Here is a 25,762-nt window from a genome sequence, read left to right on the forward strand (position 1 = left end):
GTTCCTGAATCGCTGAGCCTGAGCTTTCAGGCTTCTGTATCTCTTTCCCAATGGTAACACTGTGTAGAGGGCACGTCCTGTTGGTGGGCAATGTTAATGATGGACGCCATTGTGACAAGAATCATCCCTTGTAACAATGATCAATGAAATACAGAGAATCTGTATTTACCAACAAGTATATTTTATTATTTCTACTAAAAGCACGTAGATTTACACACTATCGTCCTGTGTGCACCCTACTGGAAACCCAGACACTCCAGGAACAGTCCATGAAGTGAAAAGTTATTACCTGGGATAAGAGTCTACGCTCGCAAGACATTCCATAGAAACAAAGAAAACATAGAAAATCTACAACACAATACAGGGCCTTCGGTCCACAAAGTTGTGCCGAAAATGTCCCTACCTGAAAATGATCAGGCTTACCTATAGCCCTCTATTTTTCTAAGCTGCCTGTACCTATCCAAAGCTCTCTTAAAAAGACCCAATCGTATCCGCCTCCACCACTATAGCCGGCAGCTTATTCCACGCACTCACTACTCTCTGAGTAAAAGACTTACCCCTGATATATCCTCTGTACCGACTTCCCAGCACCTTCAACCTGTGTCCTCTTGTGGCAACCATTTCAGCCCTGGGAAAAAAACCTCTGACTATCCACACGATTAGTGTCTCTCATCTTCCGATCCCCATGTTCCCGATCTCCGCGTGTCCGTGTGGTCCAACTTTTCGGCAATGGTTGGTCTCTGGCCGCTGGAGAGTTATCACCCCTGCATATCTGAAGCTCCGGAATCTTATATTGTTCCTCATCAATTGAACCATTGGATCTCCAAACCAATGCTCAAGGTCACCTGACCTACCTGGATCACCTGGTTACTGATCATTGTACAGAGCTACAACCAACATATTGTACCTGGCTCTGCCCACCCCAGCCTTTTGTATTCGTATCTTTACACACTGACTGGTCCAAGCCAGTTAAATGATGCAACCCAGACAGAGTCTAACGAGACTACAGATTGCTTCTTTGATATGTCTGGCATTTTACATAACAAGTAGCTGCTCCTCTGGGCATGGTCTCAGGTTTATTGCTCTGATTAGATTGTCCCTGAGTCAAGAATCAGTTCAGAGTCCACGCCCTTCACACAACAAATGGCGACTTGTTTGGGAATGGTCTCAGGTTTAGCAGATCATTATCGGAAGCTTCCTGTGTCCACATTCAGTTCCTCTGATTCAATTATTCCAGTGTAATAATCAGTTCATAGTCCAAAAAAATGGATGGGGGGGGGGGAGGAAGAGAGAACTGGCTTATCTGCTTTCCCAGTCCTTGATCAGTCTGGAGTTTCTACTGGCCAACAGTGTTTTATGAGCCATTCAAACTGACACGACTGTCTCTTTCTCGGGTCTGCTATCGTCTGAATGCACCAGGGTGGATGATGGAGCTTTTGCAGAGATGCCGAGTGCTGTAAGGGTCGAAGGGGTTTACAGATATGCGGCATGATGTGGGGGTTGGAACAGTTTTGTTACGTACCCCGTAACGGGTTAAAAGAACCAGAAGAAATGGAACACACCTGGAGACTGGTATTGTTACAAACAAAACACTACTTATCAGTATCCACGTAATCTCGTAATATAAAACCAGATAAATCAAACAGATTAGCAGAGTTTATGCATATGTAAGCGTGTAAGTATAAAACCCCAAACATCTTCAACTTAGGTGGTAAATGATACAGTCTTACGATGGTATAGGAATGACGTCAGTTCAGTTCGTGATATTAAGAGGAGTAGAATTGAGGAGAGAGAGAGAGAGCGAGAGAGAGAGAGAGAGAGAGAGAGAGAGAGAGAGAGAGAGAGAGAGAGAGAGAGAGAGAGAGAGAGAGAGAGAGAGGTGATTTATTTTCCAAGTAAGCTGATGTCGTCGATCGTTCCGTTGCCTTCCTGTTAAAGTTTTGTGATCACACAAAAAGAGTACCGCCTTCACGCAGTAAAGCTATCAAAGGTTAAACACACCGATAACATTCCACCGGTCACCCCTTTCCCACACTGCAATCAAAACCCACCCTTTCGTGGGCACTGAAAGTTCATCCAGTGTCTATTTCATCTGCATGTCCGTGTCTTCCGTGTGTCTGTCTGAAAAGTGTGAAAAACCAGCTGATCTTGAATATATCCCAAACATGCTGAACTCCAGCTGCCCATTATATAGCTCCGCCCTTACGTAACCATGGCGACTCACGAGCTGCTCCGTGCTCTCTCTCTCTCTCTCTCTCTCTCTCTCTCCTCTCTCTTCTCTCTCTCTCCTCTCTCTCTCTCTCTCTCTCTCTCTCTCTCTCTCCCTCTCTCTCTCTCTCTCTCTCTCTCTCTCTCTCTCTCTCTCTCTCTCTCTCTCTGATTCAATGTACACCAATCTCTCTTTTTAAAGGCACAGTCCATATTGAATGCACCTCAGCATCTCGTCACAGCTTTTACAGATAGCGAGGGGTGTCAGCACACTTCTCCACCAATGTGGAAATGTAGTTTACTTGTAGTACCAAACTGGCATTTCTGTCTGTAACAAAATGAAACCCGTCTTGTGTCGGAGTGTTTTGCTAATAATGTTCGTGCAACATTATGCTGAGTGATCCTGAGTACCTGACTGCAGACCGCAGTCCCTACACTATGATGGCAGAATATGGCATTAAAGGCAAAACTTTTGGCAGTGCAGAGGATCAGAGGGATCTGTGTCCAAGTCCACAGAACACACAAAGCTGCTACACAGGTTGACTCTGTGGTTAAGTTGGCATATAGTGCATTGGCCTTCACCAATTGTGGGATTGAGTACAAGAGCTGAGTGGCAATGTTGCAGCTATATAGGACCCTGGTCCGATCCCACTTGGAGTACTGTGCTCAGTTATAGTTGCCTTACTGCAGGAAGGACATGGAAACCATAGAAAGGGTGCAGAGATTTACAAGGATGTTGTCTGAATTGGGGAGCATGCCTTATGACAATAGTTTGAGTGAACTCGGCCTTCTTGTCCTTGGAGCGATGGAGGATGAGAGGTCGCCTGATAGAGGTGCACAAGATAATGAGAGGCCTTGATCGTGTGGACAGTCAGAGACTTTCCCCAGGGCTGAAATGGCTAGAATGAGAGTGCATAGTTTAAGGTGCTTGGAAGTAAGTACAGAGGATATGTCAGGGGTAAGTTTTTTTTTACACAGAGAGAGGTGAGTGCGTGGAATGAGCTGCCGGCGGCGGTGCTGGAGGCGGAAAAGATACGGTTTTTTAAGAGTCTCCTGGATGGTCACATGCTTTGAAAAAGAGGGCTGTGGGTAAAGCCTAGGTAGTTCTAAGGTAGGGACATGTTCGGCACAGCTCAGTGGGCCGAGAGGCCCATATTGTGCTGTAGGTTTTCTATGTTTCTACTCAGAAGACAGCCACTGGGTTTTTCCCACCTTCCTTTAATTTGCTCTTACTAATCAATCCCAAATGCCGATTGGCCACTAGTTGATTGGTCACCGATTGCTCTATTGCACTGCCGTGAGCTGCCCCTCGGACAATGAGCCTTATTGAAGTTCCCTCCTCTCCAGATCTCAGATGTCCAGGTTGCCACTAGTGAAATCTACCGGGCTTACCTCTCAGTGATGACCGAGTCAATACCAGCAACATGACACTGGCAACAGAGTACATTGTCTTAGACAAGACACCTGCCAAATCTAATGCCACTCCCCTTCGTACTACATATGGACTGCCGTCTATGTATGCATATTGATCTGTTGTCCCCACATGTTCATTGATCTCTTTCCCTCTCTGCAATGTAAATACTCCAGTTCAAGCCATCTCGTGCGTGTGTGCTTTTATTTGATATGTAGTTACACAGACACAATGCAGGCTGACATTTGAGTACAGAAGCGATGACCATAAGTTTCTCCATTCCTCCAACCCTGAGACAATTTCAGATCTAGATTCTTTGTTGTTCTCACAGTTCCAGTCCAAGAAATACATTTGTCTCTTTCACATTTTGCAAGTGTCATGTAAGAAACGGCAAGAAGAAAATACACAGAAATAACTGTTACCTAAAATTTTATTGGTGGCTTATTATACAAATGCCCCAAGTGAACATGCTGTACCCATCTGCACGCAATGCAACAAGGACTGATCGCTTGCAATAACTTTACAATTGACTTAAATTGTGGTGCTCCTGGCAATATTGTAATGTAATTATGGCTGCAGTAATAATTAGGCTGAGTGATGACACCTAACAGCTTTTCAAACATTAGTAGAATGTAGAAAGGCACCAACTTTATGAATTAATGTATACTCCAATAGAAGTTAGGAATTAAACCTCTTACATTGCATAAACAACTGATTAACACATGTGCACAAACTGCATTCCATTCCAACAGTTGCTACATTCTCTCATGACTCATGTGGTCCTTTCCGTGGATGCAGACTTCTGGGGAGCACGAGCACACTTCAGATTGGCATCATGCACCGCATCCCACATCAGTAGCAGTTCGAAAGGCCGAAAACGGTGCACTAGCAGCAACTCACGGTAATAGCAAGGATTGAAAGATTCATCTTGGGTTGAAGGAACCCTGACTCCAGCTGTCCTAAATCCGCTATGGGAGTGTGGGGCTAGTCCAGCCTTGGCCAGACACATCCCCAAAAATACATCATCAATGGGGTATAGTTCAAGGGCTTGGGCTATGTGGAAAATGATGTGAGCTGTATACACAGACATAAGTATGCCCGCTCCACCAATGTATGGTGGGTACGACTTGATGGTGGTCACTATTTCTGGCACATAATACTTGCTCGACTTCTGGCGTTTGGGTCCAAACCCATAAATGAGACGGCCCACAAACAGGTGTTGGTGAACCTTCATGTCTAGCAAGTAATCAACCATGTTATCGGTATTGGCAAAGACATCATCATCTCCATTGAAGATGAATTTAGCACTGGGGCAAAATTCACTGACCCACTGCAGCAACTTGTATTGTTTGAGGGTGAGGTTGAAAAAGGTATCCAAGAAATCCCATTGTAGGATATCTCTGTGTTCTCTGTTTTCCATGGCTAACAGCTGATTCAATTTCCTACTTTCTTTTTGGTCAGGAGAGACACCAGAAATAAAGACTCTCTTAATTAGGACCCCATTGAATTCGCGTTCTCTGCCCCAGGTCTTCCTTATCATTTCCCGCCGATCCTGGTTGAAAGGGTGAGATTTGATGACCAGGAGCAGGAAGACATTCTGAGATTCTTCTCCACCACCACATTTGTCTGGAACATTTTGAATCATGTCAAATTCTCGACAGTGTTTATACATCAAGAAGTTTTTTATGTGCTCTTTCTCTTGATGAAATGAGGACAGGTGCACCAATGTCGTGTTCGCGTGGCACTTTGGCTTGAGCACTGATTCAGTTGCATCAGCAGTAACAACCTTGGGCAGATCATTGCGATGAACAGATTCTGCAACATCAATCTCTCGACGTTGGCCATTATCCCAGAACACGAATAACAATCTCAGAGTAATAACAACACCCAGCACTACTTTCTCATAGAATGCCAATGTCCGCTCATCTTTCACCTGAAGTAGAGAAAAATATGGATTAATTCAAAGTACTTTACATTTACATGATGCTTTAGAAGAATGGGAAGTTTAAACTATAATGAGGTTCACTAATGCTTTGCAATATTGACCCCAAAATGGTGGTGAGGTAAGGAATAGGCAGAGCCCTACACGCTGCTGAGAGTTTAATTGACCTGAACCATTCCATCCCAGCAGAAAAACAAATCTATCTATAGGATACCATCTCTGTCATTAAAATGAAAATCACATAGTTTATTTCTGGGCCTTAAAGGTATATGATTCCAAAGGGTTTATTGCACCTCGCTTCACAGCTCTCGTCACTCCTCTCAGGGCTTAAACTGAGCTGGGCAAGACATAGAGCAATATAACACAATGCAGGGATTTTGGCCCATGATGTTGCACCGAACTTTTAATCTGCTCCAAGATCAATTGATCCTTACTCTCTCAAATAGCTGTCCATTTTTTTCATCCATGTGTCTATCTAAAAGCCTCTTAAATCTCACTGATGCATCTGCCCTTATCACTACCCAGGCTGCGCATTCCATACAACCACCATTTTCTTTTTGTTAAAAAAAATACTTCTGACAAACCCCTATACATTTCTCTAATCACCTTAACATTATGCCCCCTCATATTAGTCATTTCCACCCTGGGAAAAAGTTGTTGCCTCTCCATTCTATCTATGCCTCTTACCAGCTTATACGCCTCTATCAAATCACCTCTCCCCAATTCCCCACCCCCACCTTTACTCTGAAGAGTAAGTTCCCAGCTCGCTCACCATTCGGATTGAGTTCACAGGTTACTGATACTATGGAAGATGATGTATTATTGACCATTGATTAGTAACTGAATATATGGCAGTGCAGGGAAGGTAACGTGTTAGCATAGCTACAGAAAGCATCTGATTTTCATTGTATTTTAACTCACAGCAGAACAGGGCAGATAGTTAGCATGATCCACAATGTGTATGTGTAAAACCTTGGATGCCAGGAGCCCTGAAAAGACAACAGTGACTGATAGCAGAACGATGTGTACAAGTAAAAGTATTTGCACAGGGATGCAACTTGTGTCACTTTAGAATTAAGGAATACTAGAGTAATGCAGGCTAAACAGGTCATTCGGCTCAAATGGTCCATACCAACCACAGCATCCTCCCTGCTAGTCGCACATGTCTAGTTTGGTCCATAACTCTCCAAGCCTCTCCCTTCCATGTACATGTCCAAATGCCGGTTAAATGTTGCAGTTGAACCCACTTCAAGCACTTCCTCTGGTACCTTCTTCCGGGTACTCACTGTCCTCAGTGTACAGAGGTTGTCCCCAAGGTCTCTTTTCAATTTTTCCCCTCCTCTCCTCTCTCTGTGACTTTTCATTCTGTGCTCTCCAACTCTTCAATAATGACGATCTACCTTATCAATACCCCTTATGCTTTTAAACTTCTGAGGTCACCTCTCATTCTCCAAGGAATAAAGGTCCAGCATGGCCAGCCTCACTGTAACCCAGACCCTCTAGTCCAGAAAGCATCCTCGTAAATTTCTTCTGCACCCTCTCCAACTTGACAGCGTCCTTCCTATAACAGGGTAAGCAAAATTGTAGATAATATTCCAAAAGTGGTCTCACAACAAATTATATTACTGCAAATAATCCCCCGCTCCTACACTCTACGCCACAGCTGATAAAGACAAGCATGCTAAACGCTTTTTTTTCTCACAATCCTGTCTTTTAGTGAACTATGCACTTGTCAGTGCCTTGCCATTCACTGTACAAGTTCTACTTCATCTGAATGTCCATCACCTCACATATAACCATATAACAATTACAGCACGGAAACAGGCCATCTCAGCCCTTCTAGTCCGTGTCGAATGCATACTCTCACGTAGTCCCACCGATCGGCTCTTAGCCCATAATCCCTCATTCCTTTCCTGTCCATGTTCCTGTCCATTTTTTTTTTTTTAAATGACAATATCGAACCTGCCTCTACCACTTCTACTGCCACCTTGTTCCACACAGCTACTACTCTCCGAGTAAAGAAGTTCCCCGGCGTGTTAAACCTAAACTTTTACCCCCCAAACTCTCAACTCATGTCCTCTTGTTTGAATCTCCACTACTCTCAATGGGAAAAAAGCCTATCCACGTCAACTCTCTCTACCCCCTCATAATTTTATATACCTCTATCAAGTCCTCATTCAACCTTCTAAGCTCCAAAGAGTAAAGATCTAACTTGTTCAACCTTTCTCTGTAACTTTGGTGCTGAAACCCAGGTAACATTCTAGTAAATCTTCTCTGTACTCTATTTTGTTGACTGCTTTCCTATAATTCGGTGACCAGAACTGTACACAATACTCTAAATTTGGACTCAGCAATGCCTTGTACAATTTTAGCATTACAGCCCAACTCCTATACTCAATGCTGTGATTTATAAAGGCCAGCATACCAAAAGCTTTCTTCACCACCCGATCCACGAGATTCCACCTTCAGGGAACTATGCACCATTATTCCTAGATCACCCTGTTCTACTGCATTCCTCAATGCCCTACCATTTAACATGATTGTCCTATTTTGAATAGTCCTAACAAAATGTAGCACCTCACACTTATCAGTATTAAACTCCATTTGCCATCTTTCAGTCTACTCTTCTAACTGGCCTAAATCTCTCTTTCAGCTTTGAAAACCGACGTCATTATCCACAACGCCACCTATCTTAGTATCATCAGCATACTTACTAATCCAATTTACCACCCCATCATCCAGGTCATTTATGTATATGACAAACAACACTGGACCCAGTACATATCCCTGCCGCACACCACTAGTCACCGGCCTCCAACCTGACAAAGAGTTATCCACCACTACTTTCTGGCATCTCCCATCCACCCACTGTTGAATCCATTTTACTACTTCAATATTAATACTTAAAGATTGAACCTTCCTAACTAACCATCCGTGTAGAACCTTGTCAAAGACCTTTGTGAACTCCATATAGACAACCTCCACTGCTTTACCCTCATCAACTTTCCTTGTAACCTCTTCAAAAATTCAATAAGATCTGCGGACGTCGCGTGCTGCCGTAGGATCAAGACGTTGGGAATCCAGCTCCCTCGTAAAAAGTAATGAAATAAGGTTTAAATGAAGAAGAGTTAACAAATATCTACTAGAAACTATTTATAAATAACTCAGTATTATCTTCTGATATGGCTCCAAAACCGAAACAGAAGAAAGCTACTACTTCGAAGACTGCGCAAATCGGCGTGGGAAAAGGCCTAACCGTATCGGCGAAGCCTCGGACTCAAGTTGGATCTCCTCCCGGCGAAGTGCATGGCACTTCTGTTGATGCGGGACAGGAATTTGCAGCAACGTCGGCGGTCTCTAAATGAAACGGCAAGAACAATGCATGCGCGAAGAAACAAGTGTGCATGAACAGATATCAGCAAAAGTAACAAAACTACAAATCCCAACTACGGCTAGAAGCGAACCTGGAAGTATATCGGAAGTGGAGTCAGACTCTGTGGGAGATTCAGAGGAAGAAGAAGAGGAAAAGATAATGGAGATTAAAGGAGTCATAAAAGATATCCTGATATATATTATAAATGAATTAAAAGCTATAAGAAGGATGAAGAACACACTCGATAATGTGGTGGAAAAACAAAAGAAGATGGATAATAAAGTTGAAGAAAAGGAAGTAAAAGTGGAAGAAAATACTGAAAGAATAGATAAGATACAAGACAATAATCTATCCTGGACAATAAAAAGAAAACGGATGTTGGAAAAAATAGATGCGCTTGAAAACTCAAGTGCACGAAATAATATCAAAATTGTTGGTCTTATGGAGGGTACAGAGGAAGAAAATCCAATAAAATTCTTTCAAGAATGGATTCCGAAAATTTTGGAAATGAAAGAAGGAAGCCAAGTAATTGAAATTGAAAGAGCACAAAGAGCTTTAAGACCAAGACCTCAGCAAGATCAAAATCCGAGATCAATTTTGATAAAATGCTTAAGGGAGCAAGGTAAAGAAGTGATCTTGAAGGCAGCTACTCAAGGTGCTAAAAAGAGAAATGGGCCATTGATAATAGAAGATAAAAGTTTTTTTTTTATCCGGACATAAGTTACGATCTTCTGAAGAGGCGGAAGGAATTTAATCCAGTGCAAAAATATTTCTGGGAAAAGGGCTATAAATTTTTATTGAGCTACCCAGCAGAATTGATAATTTTTCTGGATAACAAAGAAGGAAGATTTTTCGTTGACTACCGGAAAGCAGAGAAACTTGTATAAGAATTACCTGATGTCCACGAAGAGGAGTAAAGAATTATAGAAATGAAGTGGACTAATGAAGAAGAATGAAACAAGGTTGGACTTGACAGACATTTATAAGGGAAAAAATAGTTGAGTATGAATTGGGAGCAGAGACATTAATTATTTTCTTTTGTTTCTTCACTAATATATTTTCTTTTTTTTTTGCGAGGGAGGTGGAGGAGCTCCTGATCGATGGCTGCGAGTTTCACTTGTACAATCATGGCGATTGCCATGACCCGTAAGTGGAGGGGGGGGGGGGGGAAGTAATGTTGTGTTCGTTTTATTCGCAACATTAGTGAGGGAGCATTTTGGGTTTTTTCCTTATATATAAGTTACCTTTCTTCTATTTGTCTTCTTTTTTTGCCTGGATGGTTGGGGAGAGACTCATAGCAACATGGAGAATTTCAAAGAGTTCCCAATGTATTATGAATGATTAATTTACTTAATTTTTTAAGTTTTAATGTTAATGCACTTAATGGACCTGTGAAAAGAAAAAGAGTTTTAACATATTTTAAGAAAACGAAAGGAGGTATAGCTTTTTTACAAGAAACACATTTAACAGAAACAGAACATAAGAAATTAAAGAGAGATTGGGTTGCAAATGTCATTGCAGCTTCATTTAATTCAAAATCAAGAGGAGTTGCAATTTTGGTTAATAAATCTTTACCAATTAAAATATAAAATGTAGTAATTGATTCTGTGGGGAGATATGTGATTATACATTGTCAATTTTTTTCAGAATTATGGACTTGTATGAACATTTATGCACCCAATGAAAATGATGTAAAATTCATACAAGAAGTTTTTTTTGAACTTGGCTGATGCACATGATAAAATATTAATAGGTGGAGCTTTTAATTTTTGTTTAGATCCAGTTTTGGATAGGTCAACTAAAGTTGCTACAAAATCAAAAGTAATAAAACTAACTTTATTATAAATGCAAGATTTAAACCTGATTGACATATGGAGAAAAAATAATCCAAGAGAAAGAGATTATTCATTTTATTCAAATAGACATAAAACTTACTAAAGGGTTGATTTTTTTTATTATCAAAAAATATTCAAGATAGAGTGAAAAGTGTGGAATATAAAGCAATAATTCCCCTTGATAATAATGATAATGATGGATAAGGAGAAATCGATCTCTTGATGGAGATTTAATTCAGTTTTATTAAAACGTCAAGACTTTTGTGATTTTATGAAAAAACAGATTCAAATTTTTTAATACAAATTTACATTCAGTTCAGGATAAAATTGTATTATGGGAAGCGATGAAAGCATATTTAAGGTGTCAGATTATAAGTTATACCTCTAAAATTAAGAAGGAATATTTGGCAGAAATTGATCAATTAGAAAAAGATATCATAAAGTTAGAAAAAGAATTTCAAAGATATATGACTGAAGAAAAACGAAGACAATTTTAAATTTAAAAAAAACTACAATATAATACACCAGACATATCGTACAGAAAAAGTAATTATCAGAACTAAACAGAAATATTATGAATTAGGTGAAAGATCTCATAAGATTCTTGCTTGGCAGTTGAAAACAGAACAGGCTTCTAAAACAATAAATGCAATTAGAACAAGTGTGTATAAGGTCACTTACAAATTAATGAAACTAAAAAAAAATTATACTGAACTATATCAATCAGAATCACAAAATACGATTACTGAGATAGATACATTTTTATCATAAATAACCCTTCCAAAATTAAATTTGGAAGAACAGAAAGGATTAGATATGCCCTTTACATTAAAAGAGGTTGAAGAAGCTTTAGGATCACTTCAGAGTAATAAATCCCCAGGAGAAGATGGTTTTCCTCCTGAATTTTATAAAAGGTTTAAAGATTGATTAATTCCTCCTTTTATGGAAGAAATATATCAAGTGGAAAGAATGCAGTTTTAACAGCGATTATAACTGTTCTGCCAAAAAAAGATAGAGACCCTTTAAACCCAACATCATATAGGCCCATTTCTTTGTTGAATACAGATTATAAAATAATAGCAAAATTTTATCTAAAGGAATATCTAAATATTTACCAAAATTAATACATATGGATAAACAGGTTTTATTAAAAACAGACAATCAATGGATAATATAAGCCAGTTACTTAGTATAATTCATTTGGCACAAAAAAGAGAGAAAATGAGTGTGGCAGTTGCTTTGGATGTAGAAAAAGCATTTAATAGATTGGAATGGGATTTTTTATTTAAGGTATTGGAAAAAATATGAGTTAGGAAAATCCTTTATACAATGCATTTAAACCTAAAATCCTAATCCTCAAGGTAAAGTAGTTACAAATGGTCAGATTTCAACACCATTTTGCTTAACGAGGTCAACTAGGCTGCCCATTATCACCTGCTTTATTTGGATTGGCAGTAGTACCATTAGCTGAATTAATTAGAACAGATTCAGACATTGGGGGCTTTAGAGTTAATCAAGAAGAATATAAGATTAATTTATTTGCTAATGATGTTTTGATTTATTTAACAAACCCATTGCAATCTTTGCAAAGATTATCTTTTAGATTGAAAGAATATGGGTATCAGTGTATAAAGTAAATTGGGATAAAAGTGAAATTTTACCCGTTACCAAAGGAAATTATAATCAATGTCGATTAGTAACTCAATTTCGATGGTAATAAATGGGATAAAATATATAGGTATTAGAGTTGATAATGATGTAAAAAAAATATATGAACAAAATTATTTGCCATTATTAAAAAAATAAAAGAGGATCTTGATAAATGGATTATGTTACCAATAACATTAATAGGTAGAGTTAATGCTGTAAAAATGAATATATTTCCTAGATTGCAATATTTATTCCAAACTTTACCAATACAATTACCTCAGAAGTTTTTCAAGAACTGAATAGATATGTAAGGAAATTTCTTTGGAAAGGAAAGAAGTCAAGAATATCGTTAGAAAAATTGACATGTATATTTGATTTAGAAGGGTTATAAATTGCAAATTTTAAGAATTATTGTAAAGCAAATCAACTTAGATTTATTGCGTCTTTTTTGATGAAGAAAAGCCAGCATGGATTAGAATAGAATTAGATAAGATAGGAGAAAACATACCAGATGATTTTATATATAAATGGGAATCCAAATGGATAAGGGAAAAAAAATCTCCTATATTAAGACACTTGATTGATTTATGGAATAAGGTAAATATGGACGATGAGATAAAGAAATCTTTATTAGCAAAAAGAACTTTAATTCAAAATAGGCTTATTCCTTTTACAATGGATAATAAACTTTTATATAATTGGTTCCAAAAGGGGATTAAATATATAGGTGATTGTTTTGAACGAGGTATATTGATGTCGGTTGATCAATTAAAAAATAAATATAAAATATCAAAGAACACTCTTTTCTGTTATTTTCAATTAAAGGATTATTTACGAGAAAAGCTGGTCAAACAATGTTCATGCCAAAACCTAGTGAAATAGAAATATTAATTCAAAAAGTAAAAATTAAAAAAAATACATCTTCTATGTACAATTTGATTCAAAAACAGACAATTAAATCAGGAGTTCATAAATCAAGACAAAAATGGGAATCTGATTTGAATGTTAAAATTGATGGAAAAAGCTGGTCAAGTTTATGTTCTGATAGTATGATAAATACAATAAATGTTCGACTTAGATTAATACAATATAATTTTACATCAATGATATATAACACCACAGAAAATAAATAGATTAAATTCAAATATGTCTGACCAATGTTTTCGCTGTAATCAAGAAATTGGTACTTTTTTACATACTACTTGGTCTTGTTTTAAAATTCAGCCATTTTGGATAAATCTGAGACCTTTATTGGAACAAATTATTGGAGTACAACTCCCACATAGTCCAGTATTATTTTTATTAGGATACATTGAAGGGACAATACCGAAACTTAAATTGAATAAGTATCAGAAAAAAATTATAAAAATTGCATTGGCAGTAGCCAAAAAAGTTATCACAGTTACATGGAAATCTGATTATATTTAACTATGGATCGTTGGAATAATGAAATACATAGTTGTATTCCACTTGAAAAAATTACATACAATCTAAGAAATGAATATGATATATTTTTGAAAATTTGGCTCCCATACCTACAAAGGGTGGGATTAAATATATAGGTCCTTTGGAGATAAAATTATAAAGTAATTGGGGAAAGTAAAAATAAATATTAAAATTATTTTGAACTTCATGGAGCATGTGGGGATCCTCCGGTATCCAGGCAATCTTTCTCTTCTTTCTTTCTTTTTTTTTCTTTAGACAAGCGTTAAGGGGGGAGGGTTAAGGGGAGGGGAGAGGGTTAATATTATTTTTCTTTTTCTTACTATTTTATAACCTCATTTATTCTTTGTAAATTTCTAAAAATGTAATAATTGTTTTTTAATTTTTTTAAAAAATTAAATAAGATCTGTCATACACGGCCTTCTACGCACCAATCCATGTTGACTATTCCTAACCAGACCATGTCTGTCCAGATAATTATATATACCATCTCTAAGAATACTTTGCATTAATTTACCCATCATTGATGTCATAATCACAGGCTTAGAATTGCTAGGTTTACCTTTAAAACCCTTTTTAAACAATGGAACCACATGAGCAATACGCAATTCCTCCGGCACCATCCCCGTTTATAATGTCATTTGAAACATTTCCGTCAGAGCCCCTGCTATTTCAGCACTAACTTCCCTCAAATTCCCAGGAAATATCCTACCAGGTCCTGGAGACGTATCCACTATCCTTAATAGCGCCAGCACTTCCTGTTCTTTAAACAGCTCGGGTATTTGCAAAGTAATGGTGATAGCGGGGTAACACACCGACGGGAGTAATGTAAATAGACCGGCTAGTCATGAAAGTCATCTGATTGATAAGGTTATTTATTTCCAGTAAGAGAACACTAATCTGATGGTGAAATATGTTGTACTCTTTTGGCTGTGGCTATGTCCAGTTTGCAATCTCCACTTAGCTGCTGCCTTGCCCATCATTGTAATGGCCCCATTGTGGACAAATATTTAAGTTTGTTTTATAAAGTTGTTGAGTGAGATTGGTGATGCTGCACGTTACCGGGACACGGTTTAATCTGGCGAAAGTGAATGTCCAGTGTTCAAAAGAAAAGATTGTTCCAAAATCATAACTTTTTACCAGAGTTCACATGGCCCATCCTGCTGCTGTGTCTTTCCTATATCCATATAACATATAACAATCACAGCACCGAAACAGGCCATCTCGGCCCACAGCGATAAGTCCACAGCGATTTCTGCCCTCAGCTGTCACTGAAGTTTATAGTCTGACAGTACATTGGTCCCAAAGTAAACAATAAACTAATGCGAAATGACACCACCCGATCTGAACCAGGATGCGGGTCGCGGTTGCTCCCTGGAGCTGATCGATTTGTCGTGAAATACAGGTGCTCGGATTCGCTGGAAACAGAACCAGGAGCTCAGCACAGAGTAAACACGGAGACTGTACTGGGTGGGCAATTTTACGATGAGTTAATGCGTCCACTTGTGATGGCAGGAATTCTAGTTTTTCTACCATTTCATTACTGTCTTTAAAATAGTGTGGCTTTGCGGATCCGCCTGATTTTTCTGCAGGAGTGAGTGTGCTATTCTAGCAAAGACAGCAAGTATCTGTCAGTGATATTTAAAATAAAACTTGCTGATTTAAATGTCATTGGCTGTTGACAACAAATGTCTGTGTGCACTGTATTGTGTTCCTCCGGTACCCAGTAATACAGCCACTGACTCTATGTCCGTGGTGTCCTACTGCCGGAGCCCATTCGGTTCAATGTTCGACACGTTACGCGTCCAGCGATGCCTCTCCGCACAGTGCAGGAGTAACGTGCTTATTTGAGTTACTGTCGTCTTCCTGGCAGATTGAATCAATCCCGCCTTTCTCCACCGACCTCTCTCATTACTAAGACGTTTTTGCTGTCAGAATTGCCGCAACCTGTTTTATTTCCCAGCACCATTCTCCGCAAAACTGAGACTGTTGAACTTGACAATGTCAGGATTTCAGCAGTTCCTGCGATATTCAAACTGAACCGTCTGAAACAACAAACATTCCACCCTAAAATCATCCAGATCACATTTCATCTCCATTGTGATGTTTGCTGGAGAACGTACCCTTTACTAAAGAACATGATAGGGAGAGACCGGCTGATAACGCTGATAACGCTGTGGGTTTAGTCAATGATTATCACCAGGAGCTGACTGAACATTAACCAGGGTGTGTTCATTACTTACAGAACCCGTAACACAGCCTCACTGGGACAGGGTGGTAACAGAACCTGGAGCCGCGGTACAAGGTAAGAAGCGCTATATACTGAAATATAAATATCATAAAGATATTTAGACACTTTTATGAACACGAATGGGATTGATAACATATTGTGTTCATCGACATTAGAACTGTAGCGACTCGCTTTTAAATGAATTAATAATTCCCTTCATCTAATTGAATGCATTGACTTGCTGTGGGGGGAGGCGATGTGAGGAGTTGATGGTTCCATTATATAGTCGGTTGCTGAGAACTGTTGTGGATCACCGCCTGCAGTGTTGTTTCGCTTCTGTCAGAAGTCAGTGGCGAGGTGGGAAATCAAGAGAAGGTTTACCAGACAGATATTTGCCCCTGCGAGATTTTGTATGAGGAATCTGTTGTGATCTTGACTTGTGGTGTGACATAAAACAGGGGCTTGTATACATTACAGTTTTTTTTAGAACAACAATATACTTCATTGTATCCGCGGTAATTTGGTATAATGATTGGGAACTTCGATGGGACAAAGTATCCCGCGGAGTTTGACAGGGACGTGTACAAAATAGTTCCTGTTGTGTGAGGATCTGAAACCAGGCACCGCCAGTTGAAGACAGTTGAGATGTTTTCCCTCTCTCTGTGGGTCCAGCGTGTCATGGGAATGACCGTCCTCAATATTCAGGAGACAGAATATTCACCACACAGTAAGGAGAAACGGCTCCGGTATCTGTAAATGTGAGGGCGGGGAAGCGCACCAGCGGGAGGAAAGTAAACAGACACATTCGTCATATTTTTATCTGATTAATAATTTTATCTATTTCCAGTAAGTGAACACTGATCTGTGGAAATATATTCTTATCTTGCTGTACTCTTTAGGGCGTGGTTATCTCCAGACCGTTGCTGCCTTGCCCATTATTATAGAGGCCCCATTGTGGACAAATATTGAAGGTTGCTTTATAAACGGTCCGACTCTGATATCAGTGCAGCTGCAGCAGATGGGGTACCGTCACACCTGGCGAAAGCGACTGTCCACTGTTCACAAGGAAGAGTATTCCCAACCAGAGTTGATAGAGTCCGTCCTGCTGGTGTCTCTCTCTAATAAACCCATATTGAACTTTGCCCTCAGCTGTCACTGGGCTTTTCAGTCTGAGAATAAACTGGTCCAGAACTAAACAATAAATTAATTCGATCAGACCAACCGAAAGGAAACAGGATCCCTGGAGCAGACTGAATTGGAAAGAGATTCTGGATGTAATCTTTGTCACTGTGCACCGAAGTACAATCGGAAGCCGGTACCGAACGACACAATACAACCATTTGCCTGACTGAGGTTTGGTGTCCTTCAGTTCAAGCGCTGGGGAGCGGGGTGTGGAGTTACATCCCGGTCAGTGTGAGGTCCGGGTTGCTGACCGTGATCTCAACTGAACGTTCCGCAGGGTGTGCTCACTCACTGTTTGGGCCCAGAGAATTCACTGGGAACGGAATCAAGAGCTCGGCACTTGTTTATTTGTTTCTCTCTGTATGTTTTTGTGCTACCTTGCGCAAAGAGAGAGTCTATCTTAAGACTATCTGAAATAAAACTTTCTGAAGTACATCTCACGGTCACCTCCTGTACCTAATAGTGTGGCCGCTGAGTGTATGTCCGTGGTCTTCTACAGCTGTAAGCCGCCCAGTTCAGTCTTCGACATGTTACACGTTCAGTGATGCCTCTCTGCACGCTATTGCTGCAGCGTGGTTATTTGAGGTACTGTCGTCTTCCTGACATATAGAATCAGTCTGGCCTTTTCCCTTCGATCTCTCTCATTCATAAGGAGTCTTTGCTCACGGAACTGCCGCAGCCTTACTTCTTTTCTGTGCTGTTCTCCGCAAACTGAAACTGTTGAAGGCGACAATCCCAGGAAATCCGCAGTTTCTGCGACATTATAAACTGCGCCGTCTGGCATTAACAACCATTCCACGTTCTAAGTCACTGAGATCACATTTCATCCCCATTCTGATGTGTTTGAGAGACCGAACGTACCCTGTTCCAAGGACTAGGAGAAGGAGAGACCCGCTGATAAAGCTCTGAGTTTAGTTAATGATTATCAACAGGAGCAGACTGAACATTAACCAGGGTGTGTTCATTACTTACGGAACCCGTAACACAGCCTCACTGGGACAGGGTGGTAACAGAACCTGGAGCCGCGGTACAAGGTAAGAAGCGCTATATACTGAAATATAAACATCATAAAGGCAGTTAGCCACTTCTGTGAAAACTTAAATGAGACAGAGAACGTATTGGTGTATTGAACAGTAGAACTGTAGGTGAATCGCTTTTGAAAGAAATAATAATTCCCTTCGACTAATAAGAACAACTTCCTGTGCATGTCCGGCGGGAAACTGGTGTAGTTGGAAGTGTTAATGGAAACGTCGCACTTTCAATGCAGTTGCGAATGAACAGCAAAGGCTAGGAAGGAGCTAGCTTCCAGATGTTCGGAACTGTCCCCGGGCTACAGTTTCCAGCAGGAGGCCGGCCTCTCCACAGCCGGGGCTTTACTGATCGCTGACTGACGGAACCGAGGATTCGCTTTGTTTATTCCTTCGCTGGCGGGATCGACACTGTTAAGAATGTGCCACAACTCTGAGGGGCCGAAGGGTACAAAGTCGCCCCCTCCTTTTTCAGAATCGCAAGATCGCTATTAGTTCGGGTCTGGGACCCAGGAAGTAAGAGAGAATCCTCAAGGTTTTGGAATGTGTCCTGGCCTCAGCGATACAAAGCTACGGATAACGGCCATTGTCTCTGGGAGACGGAATTGTGTATTGAGTGCTGTACTATTCATTGAAGCCCTCAGGGAATGACCAGAGTGGTCTGGTTGAGGGATTGCATCATCCCAACCTGATTGACATCTGAGACCCCGTGAGTGAGGATAAAAGAGGGTCTGGGGTACAACCCCTTTAGACGCACCAGAGAAACGCTAGGAATCCCGTGACAGCGTTTAATAGCGACAGCCGGTGGGGCTCCTGTGCGTCCTTCCCTTGCCTGGGATTGGCGGCCTCACCACGGAAGAACGGCTTAGCTAAAGGAGAAGCCACAAGTGAACGGCCACACCAACGAGACTTCGACGGATCGAAATCATAAAAGGAATTGGCAAGTTTCTCCAGATCTCTCTCTCTCCAACCAAAGGCTGCAGCCTGCATGAACTGAGTGACTTTTATATTTCCATCGGACAATACATTATCCCCTAGACAACGATACAGCCACTTCTTATTGATTATTATTATACCCGCACTTTTAGATTTAGTAATGACGACGGATATTATCTGTATATTTGCATTGATATTATTTTTGTGCATTTTTACCAATAAATACTGTTAAAAATCCTATCATCAGACTTCAAAGGACCTCTCTGTCTTTGCTGGTAAGTGACCCAGTTATGAGGTTCGTAACAACACTATCTGTCCATCCTAGGCGTCATTTCGGTCGGCAGCTGCAGGGAGAGGGTGAATTTATGAGAACTACCCACCGTGCAGATTATAGCGAGGGGACGGGGGATTTAAAGAGCTGATGGTCCCATTATATAATCGGTTGTAGAGACCTGTAGTGGATCACCGCCGGCAGTGTTGATGCCCTTCTGTCAGAAGTGTGTGGGTAGGTGAGAGATCTGAAGAAGGTTTAACAGAGAGTTATCTGCATCTTGTGAGTTGTCCTGTGATGAAGCCTTTGTGATCTTGGCTTTTTTCAGTGATTGAGAAGAATTCGACATGACCTAAGTTTACAGGGTGGTCTATACATCGCAGTCTTTTTTTTAAAGAAACAAGGTACTTGATTGCATCCATAGCAGTTTGGTAAAATCAGTGGGGTCTTTGATGAGAAATAAAGTATCCCGCGGCGTCTTGACAGGGACGTGACCAAAATAGTCTCTGTTGTGGGAGAACTGAAACTGGCTATCGCCAGTTGTAGACAGTTGAGTGTTTTTTTTTTCTCTCTGGGTCTAGTGTCTCATTGGAATGGCCTCCTCAATATTCAGGAGAAGCAGATTATTGCAAATAATTCAGTAACCTCTGCAGTGTAATGGTCCTTGAAGGACATGTGAGTGAAATGTTACAGGTGAGAGGCAGGATTAAGGCGCTGAGATCAGAAATTGAACTAGGTCGGTCACAGTAAATTCAGCATGTGAATTTTATTAAATCTCGCTTCAACATCCTCTGGCTGACAAAAACACATCCAGTGAATTTAATGTTAAAGGGCTTTTCATCATTCAGTAAACATAGCACCCCCCCCATAAACCCCCGCATCCCCGTGAGGCAACTTTCAGGGATCTGAACGGGAGGAACGCAAATAGACCCATTAGTGATAATTTTATCTGCTTGATCAGGTCACTTATCTCCAGCAAGTGAACGCTCATCTGAAGGTGAAATATATTTTTATCTTCTTGTACTTTTTAGGGCGAGGTTATCTCCAGATTGTAATCTCGACACAGTTGCCGCCTTGCGCATTATTTTACTGGCCCCATTGTTGACAATTGTTGAAATTTGCTTTATAAAAGGGCTGACTCTGAGATCAGTGGAGCTCCAGGCAGTGGAAGCACAGTTAAATCTGGTGAAATTGAAGGACCAGAGTTCAAAAGAAAATATTATTCCAAAAGCATAACTTTTCATCCGACTTCACATTGCCCGTCCTGATGTTGTGTCTTTCCAATAAGTCCACAACGATTTTTGCCTTTAGCTGTCACTACCGTTTTCAGTCTGAAAATAAATTGATCCCCAAGTATACAATAAATTAATGCCAAGAGAAAGTCTGCAGAAGCTGGAAATCCAAACGACAAACACGAAATGCTGGAGGAACTCAGCAGGCCAAGAAGCATCTACAGAAAGGAGAACAGTCGAAATTTCGGGCCCAAACCCTTCAGCAGGATTGGAGAAAACAAAAAAAAAGAAAGATGTTGGGTCACAGCTAGACGGAGAGAGATGGGGCTTGGAGGAAGAAGCAGAAAGTGATAGGTGAAACAGGGAGGTGGAGGTATAACATAAAGTGCTGGGAAATTGATTGGTGAAAGTGATACACGGCCGGAGAAGTGGGAATCTGATAGGAGAGGACAGAATGCCAGGGAAAAAGTAAAGTGCACCGGAGAGAGGCAATAGGCAGGTAAATAGTTAAGGCCAGAGAGGGAAAGGGGAATGGGGAATGATGAAGTCGGGGGAGCTGAAGTTTGAGAAATTAATGATCATGCTATCAGGTGAGAGGCTACCCAGACGTAATATAAGGTGTTGCTCCTCCAGTCTGAATGTCGCCTCACCACAGCAGTGGAGGAGACCAGGGATTGACATGTCGGAATATGCATGGGAAGTGGAATTTAAATGGCTGGCCACTGGAAGCTTCTGCTTTTTCCGGCAGACAAAGTGCAGGTGTTCCGCAAAGTGGTGCTGCCGAAGGGTCTCGGCCCAAAATGTCGACTGTCCTGTTTTCCATAGATGCTGCCTGGCCCGCTGAGTTCCTCCAGCATTCTGAGCGTGTTGCAATGAATTAGTGTGTTGACACCAACTGAACGGAGCCGGGATGCGGGTCGCGGTTGCTCCCTGGCGCAGTTCGAGTTGTGGACAGATACTGGATGTAATCTGTGTCACCGTGCAATGAGGCCTGGACCGAACAGCACAATGGAATCATTGTGTTATCAACTGAATATTGCTCACGGTGTGTTCACTTACTGTTTGCACCCACTAAGTTCAGGGACTCGGACTCGCTGGAACAGAAAGAGAAGCTCAGCACCATGTACACACAGAGACCGTACTGGGTGGGGAACGTTGTGGTGTTTCAATACGTCCCTCGTCAGGAGAGGATTTCCAGTGGTTCTACCCGTTCGATATCGTCTTCAAAACTGTGTGGCATTACGGACATGGAAGATTTTTACTGTGTGCGTGTTGTTTTTAAGGAAAACAGACATGCATCTGGCAGTGATAATTACAATGCAGAGATTACAGAATTAATGGTAATAATCTGCTTCTGCTGAATGTTGAGGAGACCATTCCAGAGACGGGAGGAGAGAGAGGGGGAGAGGAAGGAAGGGGAGCACAGAGAGATGGGGAGAGAGGGGCAGAGGGGAGGGGGGGGAGGGGAAGAAGGGGGTCGGGGGGAGAAGCGAGGAGAGAGGAGGGGAGATGGGGAGAGAGAAGGGGAGGGGGGAAAGAGGAGTGGGAGAGCGGGGGAGAGTGGAGGAGAGTGGGGGAGAGAGTGGGGTCTGAGAAAGCGGGAGAGGGCGAAGAGAGGGGGTGAAAAGGGTGGAGGGAGAAGAGGAGGGAGACTGTCTTCAACTGCTTTCAGTTCCTGCCAGAACAGGAACTATTCTGTCGACGTCCCTGTCAAGAAGCCGCAGTATACTTTATTTCTCATCAAATACCCCACTGATTTTACCAAACTACTACGGATACAATCAAGCACATTGTTATTTTAAAAAAAACTGCAAAGTATACACCATCCAGTAAACTTAGGTCATGTCGAATTCTTCTCAAGCACTGAAAAAAGCCAAGAGCACAGAGGTTTCCTCACAGGACAACTCACACGGTGCAGATGTCTCTCTGTTAAAACTTCTTTTGATCCACACACTTCTGAAAGAAGGGAATCAAGACTGCAGGCAGTGATCCACAACAGGTCCCACCAGCCGACTAGACAATAGAACCATCACCTCTTTACACCCCTCCCCGCCGTCCCCTCCCCCGCTATAACCTGCAGTGTGAGTAGTTCTCATAATTTCTTTTTCTTTTGCACAGGATACGTTCTGTCTCAGACAAACATCGCAATGGAGGGGACATGTGATCTCAATGATTTTGAGAGTGGAATGTTTGTTCACGCCGGACGGTACAGTTTTATAGACGATAGGTGCAGAAGTAGGTCGTTCGGCCCTTCGAGCCATCACTGCCATTCACTGTGATCATGGCTGATCATCCGCAATCAGTACCCCGTTCCTGCCTTCTCCCCATATCCCTTGACTCCGCTGTCTTTAAAATCTCTATCTAATTCTTACTTGAAAGCATCCAGAGAACTGGCCTCCACTGCTTTCTGAGGCAGAACATTCCGTAGATCCACAAGTGTCCGGGTGAAAAAGTTTTTCCTCAACTCTGTTCTAAATGGCCTACCGCCCTACCCCTTATTCTTAATCTGTGGCCTCTGCTTTGGACTTCTCCAACATCGGGAACATTTTTCCTGCCACTGGCGTGTACAATCCCTTAATAATCTTATATGTTTCAATCCGATCCCCTCTCATCCTCCTAAATTCCAGTGTTCCAGTGAAAACACTGTCATTCAAGCGTGAAGAAAGTTTAACTCTTTGTCGTACAGAGAAGAGTGATAGAAACAATGACGCGATGTAAAACCCATTAGCTGGGGTCTCGAAGGTCGACTGTTCTTTTCTCCATAAACGCTGCTTGGCCTGCAGAGTTCCTTCAGCATTTTGTTTGTCTTGCTCAGATTTCCAGCATCTGCTGATATACCATGTTTCAGAGAGATCGGTGACGGGTGACTGCTCCGTTGGATATTTCATATGTCACTACCGGGGTGAAAAATGCTTTCTGCTCACATTCACTAGAAATCAGCCAGGAGAGTAATTCTGGTTGACGGCAAATACGTCGTTTCTCTTAATCCAATTGGACAGCAATTGGCTCGTTAACATTAACGTGTCAGAACTCCCTTCTCCCACTAAATTCACTCCCGGTTTTGACCAAATCCGAGCCTCGCTCTAAATCCTGAATAGCTGTGCAGAATCATAGACAACACTTACCTCTGATGCTGTAACCGGCCGGCGTTCAGTGTTGTCCCAGCAAATCACAGTCCACTTCCCCGGTGACCAACAATGGTCCTGCACCGGTGTGCTCACTCTGTACGGAGAGTTGAGTCTGAGCTGCTGCTCCCGAGGCCGCTGGGCGGTGATGCGCCCGCCGCTCATTACAGATGGACAGGGCCGGGTGAGCCGGGGTAGAGCGGGACTGCCGCAGTCTGGGTCACACTAACTCTCACCGGCTCAGGACGGGTCTGACAGCGGGAGGAGGCGGAAGTGGGGTCAATGTCGCAACCCTAAAGAGGAAAACAAACAGGCTGCGTTAACCTTTCTGTCCGGGTTTCGGTGTGGATCTCTCCTTTTTCTTTCATCGCAACCAGTGGGAAGGTCTGAACTCCGCCCTCTGTGTAAGAAAGTCTGCCTGACATGGATAGAGTTTCAGCTCAATCCTCCCTCGCCTGTTCAGGTACAGGGGCTGCATTTCTGCTGAAGTTAAAGCAAACACGTTCGACTATATATTTCTACGAACTGGAAAAAAAACTGGTAGAGATGTTTGCATTTCCATCTGGACAACTATTGTCACAAGAACTCTCCTCGCCCACGGTTTCATTCCACACCGCGCTGGAAATACTTGCCGAATTTAATTCTCTTAAAAGTCATTTATTCCAAATGGCCAGAGGTTTTACCGAGGGAGGGAGTGACGCACTCACTGAAAATCGTCACATACGTTAAAATAGTCGACAGGAAGGACGCACTGATTGAAATGAGCATCGGGGAGGGGGGGGGGAGCTGTTTGCCGATTAAAAATGGGAGCCTCACTCCCCTCTGTCCCCTGACCTAACTCTCACTAGCCTCATCCCTCAACCCCATCTACCCTGTCTATACCCCTCATGATTTTGTAGACTTCCATAAAATCTCCCCCAAATCGTCCGCGTTCCAAGGAACAAAGTCGTAACATATCCAATCTTCCCTTATAACTCAGGTCCCCCAATCGCAGCAACATCCTTGTAAATTTTCCTTGTATTCTGTCAACCTTATTTACATCTTTCCTGTGGGTAGGTGACATAAACTGCAAACATACTCCAAATTAGGCCTCATAACTGTCTTATGCTATGCAGTCACCTGTACTGAATACTTTAATTTATGAAGGCGAATGTGCCTTAGATTTCTTTACTAACTTATCTAGGTGTGCTGCCACTTTTAGTGAGTTATGGATCCGTATTCCCGGATGCCTTTGTCCTACCGCACCCCTCAGTGCCGAACCCTTCATTGTGTAAGACCCACCCTGGTTGATCCTACTGAAGCGTAACAGCTCACAAGCCTGCATGAAACTCCATCTGCCATTGTCAGACATTTTTACTCCTGGCGCAGATCTCGCTGTCAGCTCTGTTAGTTTTCCTCGCTGTCAAATACACCCCGAACCTTGGTTTCATCTGCCAATTTGCTGATCCGGATAATCTAATTATCATCGAGATCATTGATAAAGTTGACAAACAACAACGGATATCAGCACCGATCCCTCTGGAAATCCACAAGTCACGGGTCTCCAGTCAGAGAGGCAACCATCTGCTATCACTATCTGCCTTCCTCCTCTATGCTAATGTCTACTCCCATTTAATAAATCAACTTGAATGCCAAGAGAATGAAATTTATAGGTCAACACCCTATGCGGGACCTTGCCAAATGCCTTGCTAAAGTCCATGTAGACAATATCTAGAGCCTTGCCTTCATCAACTTTCCTGGTAACATTCCTTGTAACCTCTTTGAAAAACTCAATAGATTGTCTAGAACACACAAAGTCATGTTGGATGTCCGTAATCAGTCTGATGACGGATGCTGCCCGACCTGCTGAGTTCATCCAGCTTGTTTGTACGTTTTGTTTTCTTTACCAGGGCCTCA

The 25,762-nt window shown here is 41.8% G+C and overlaps 1 protein-coding gene across 1 annotated transcript; it reads right to left on the reverse strand.

Moving 5' to 3' along the window:
- Positions 1-4,391: 4,391 nt before the first annotated feature.
- On the reverse strand, positions 4,392-24,031 carry LOC132390350 (N-acetyllactosaminide beta-1,3-N-acetylglucosaminyltransferase 3-like). The gene is made up of 2 exons (XM_059962956.1): positions 23,867-24,031; positions 4,392-5,552 (listed from the first exon to the last, which is right to left on the reverse strand). Exons 1-2 carry the CDS (start codon positions 24,029-24,031, stop codon positions 4,392-4,394), a joined length of 1,326 nt encoding a protein of 441 aa, XP_059818939.1.
- Positions 24,032-25,762: the final 1,731 nt, after the last annotated feature.

The sequence above is a fragment of the Hypanus sabinus genome, unplaced genomic scaffold (assembly GCF_030144855.1).
Source record: "Hypanus sabinus isolate sHypSab1 unplaced genomic scaffold, sHypSab1.hap1 scaffold_872, whole genome shotgun sequence".
Classification (NCBI taxonomy): domain Eukaryota; kingdom Metazoa; phylum Chordata; class Chondrichthyes; order Myliobatiformes; family Dasyatidae; genus Hypanus; species Hypanus sabinus.

Coding starts and splice junctions, on each gene's coding strand:
- LOC132390350 (XM_059962956.1), bottom strand. CDS start 24,031: ATGAGCGGCGGGCGCATCACCGCCCAGCGGCCTCGGGAGCAGCAGCTC. Junction 5,553..23,866: donor GGCCGGTTACAGCATCAGAG/GTAAGTGTTGTC, acceptor TCTCTACTTCAG/GTGAAAGATGAGCGGACATT.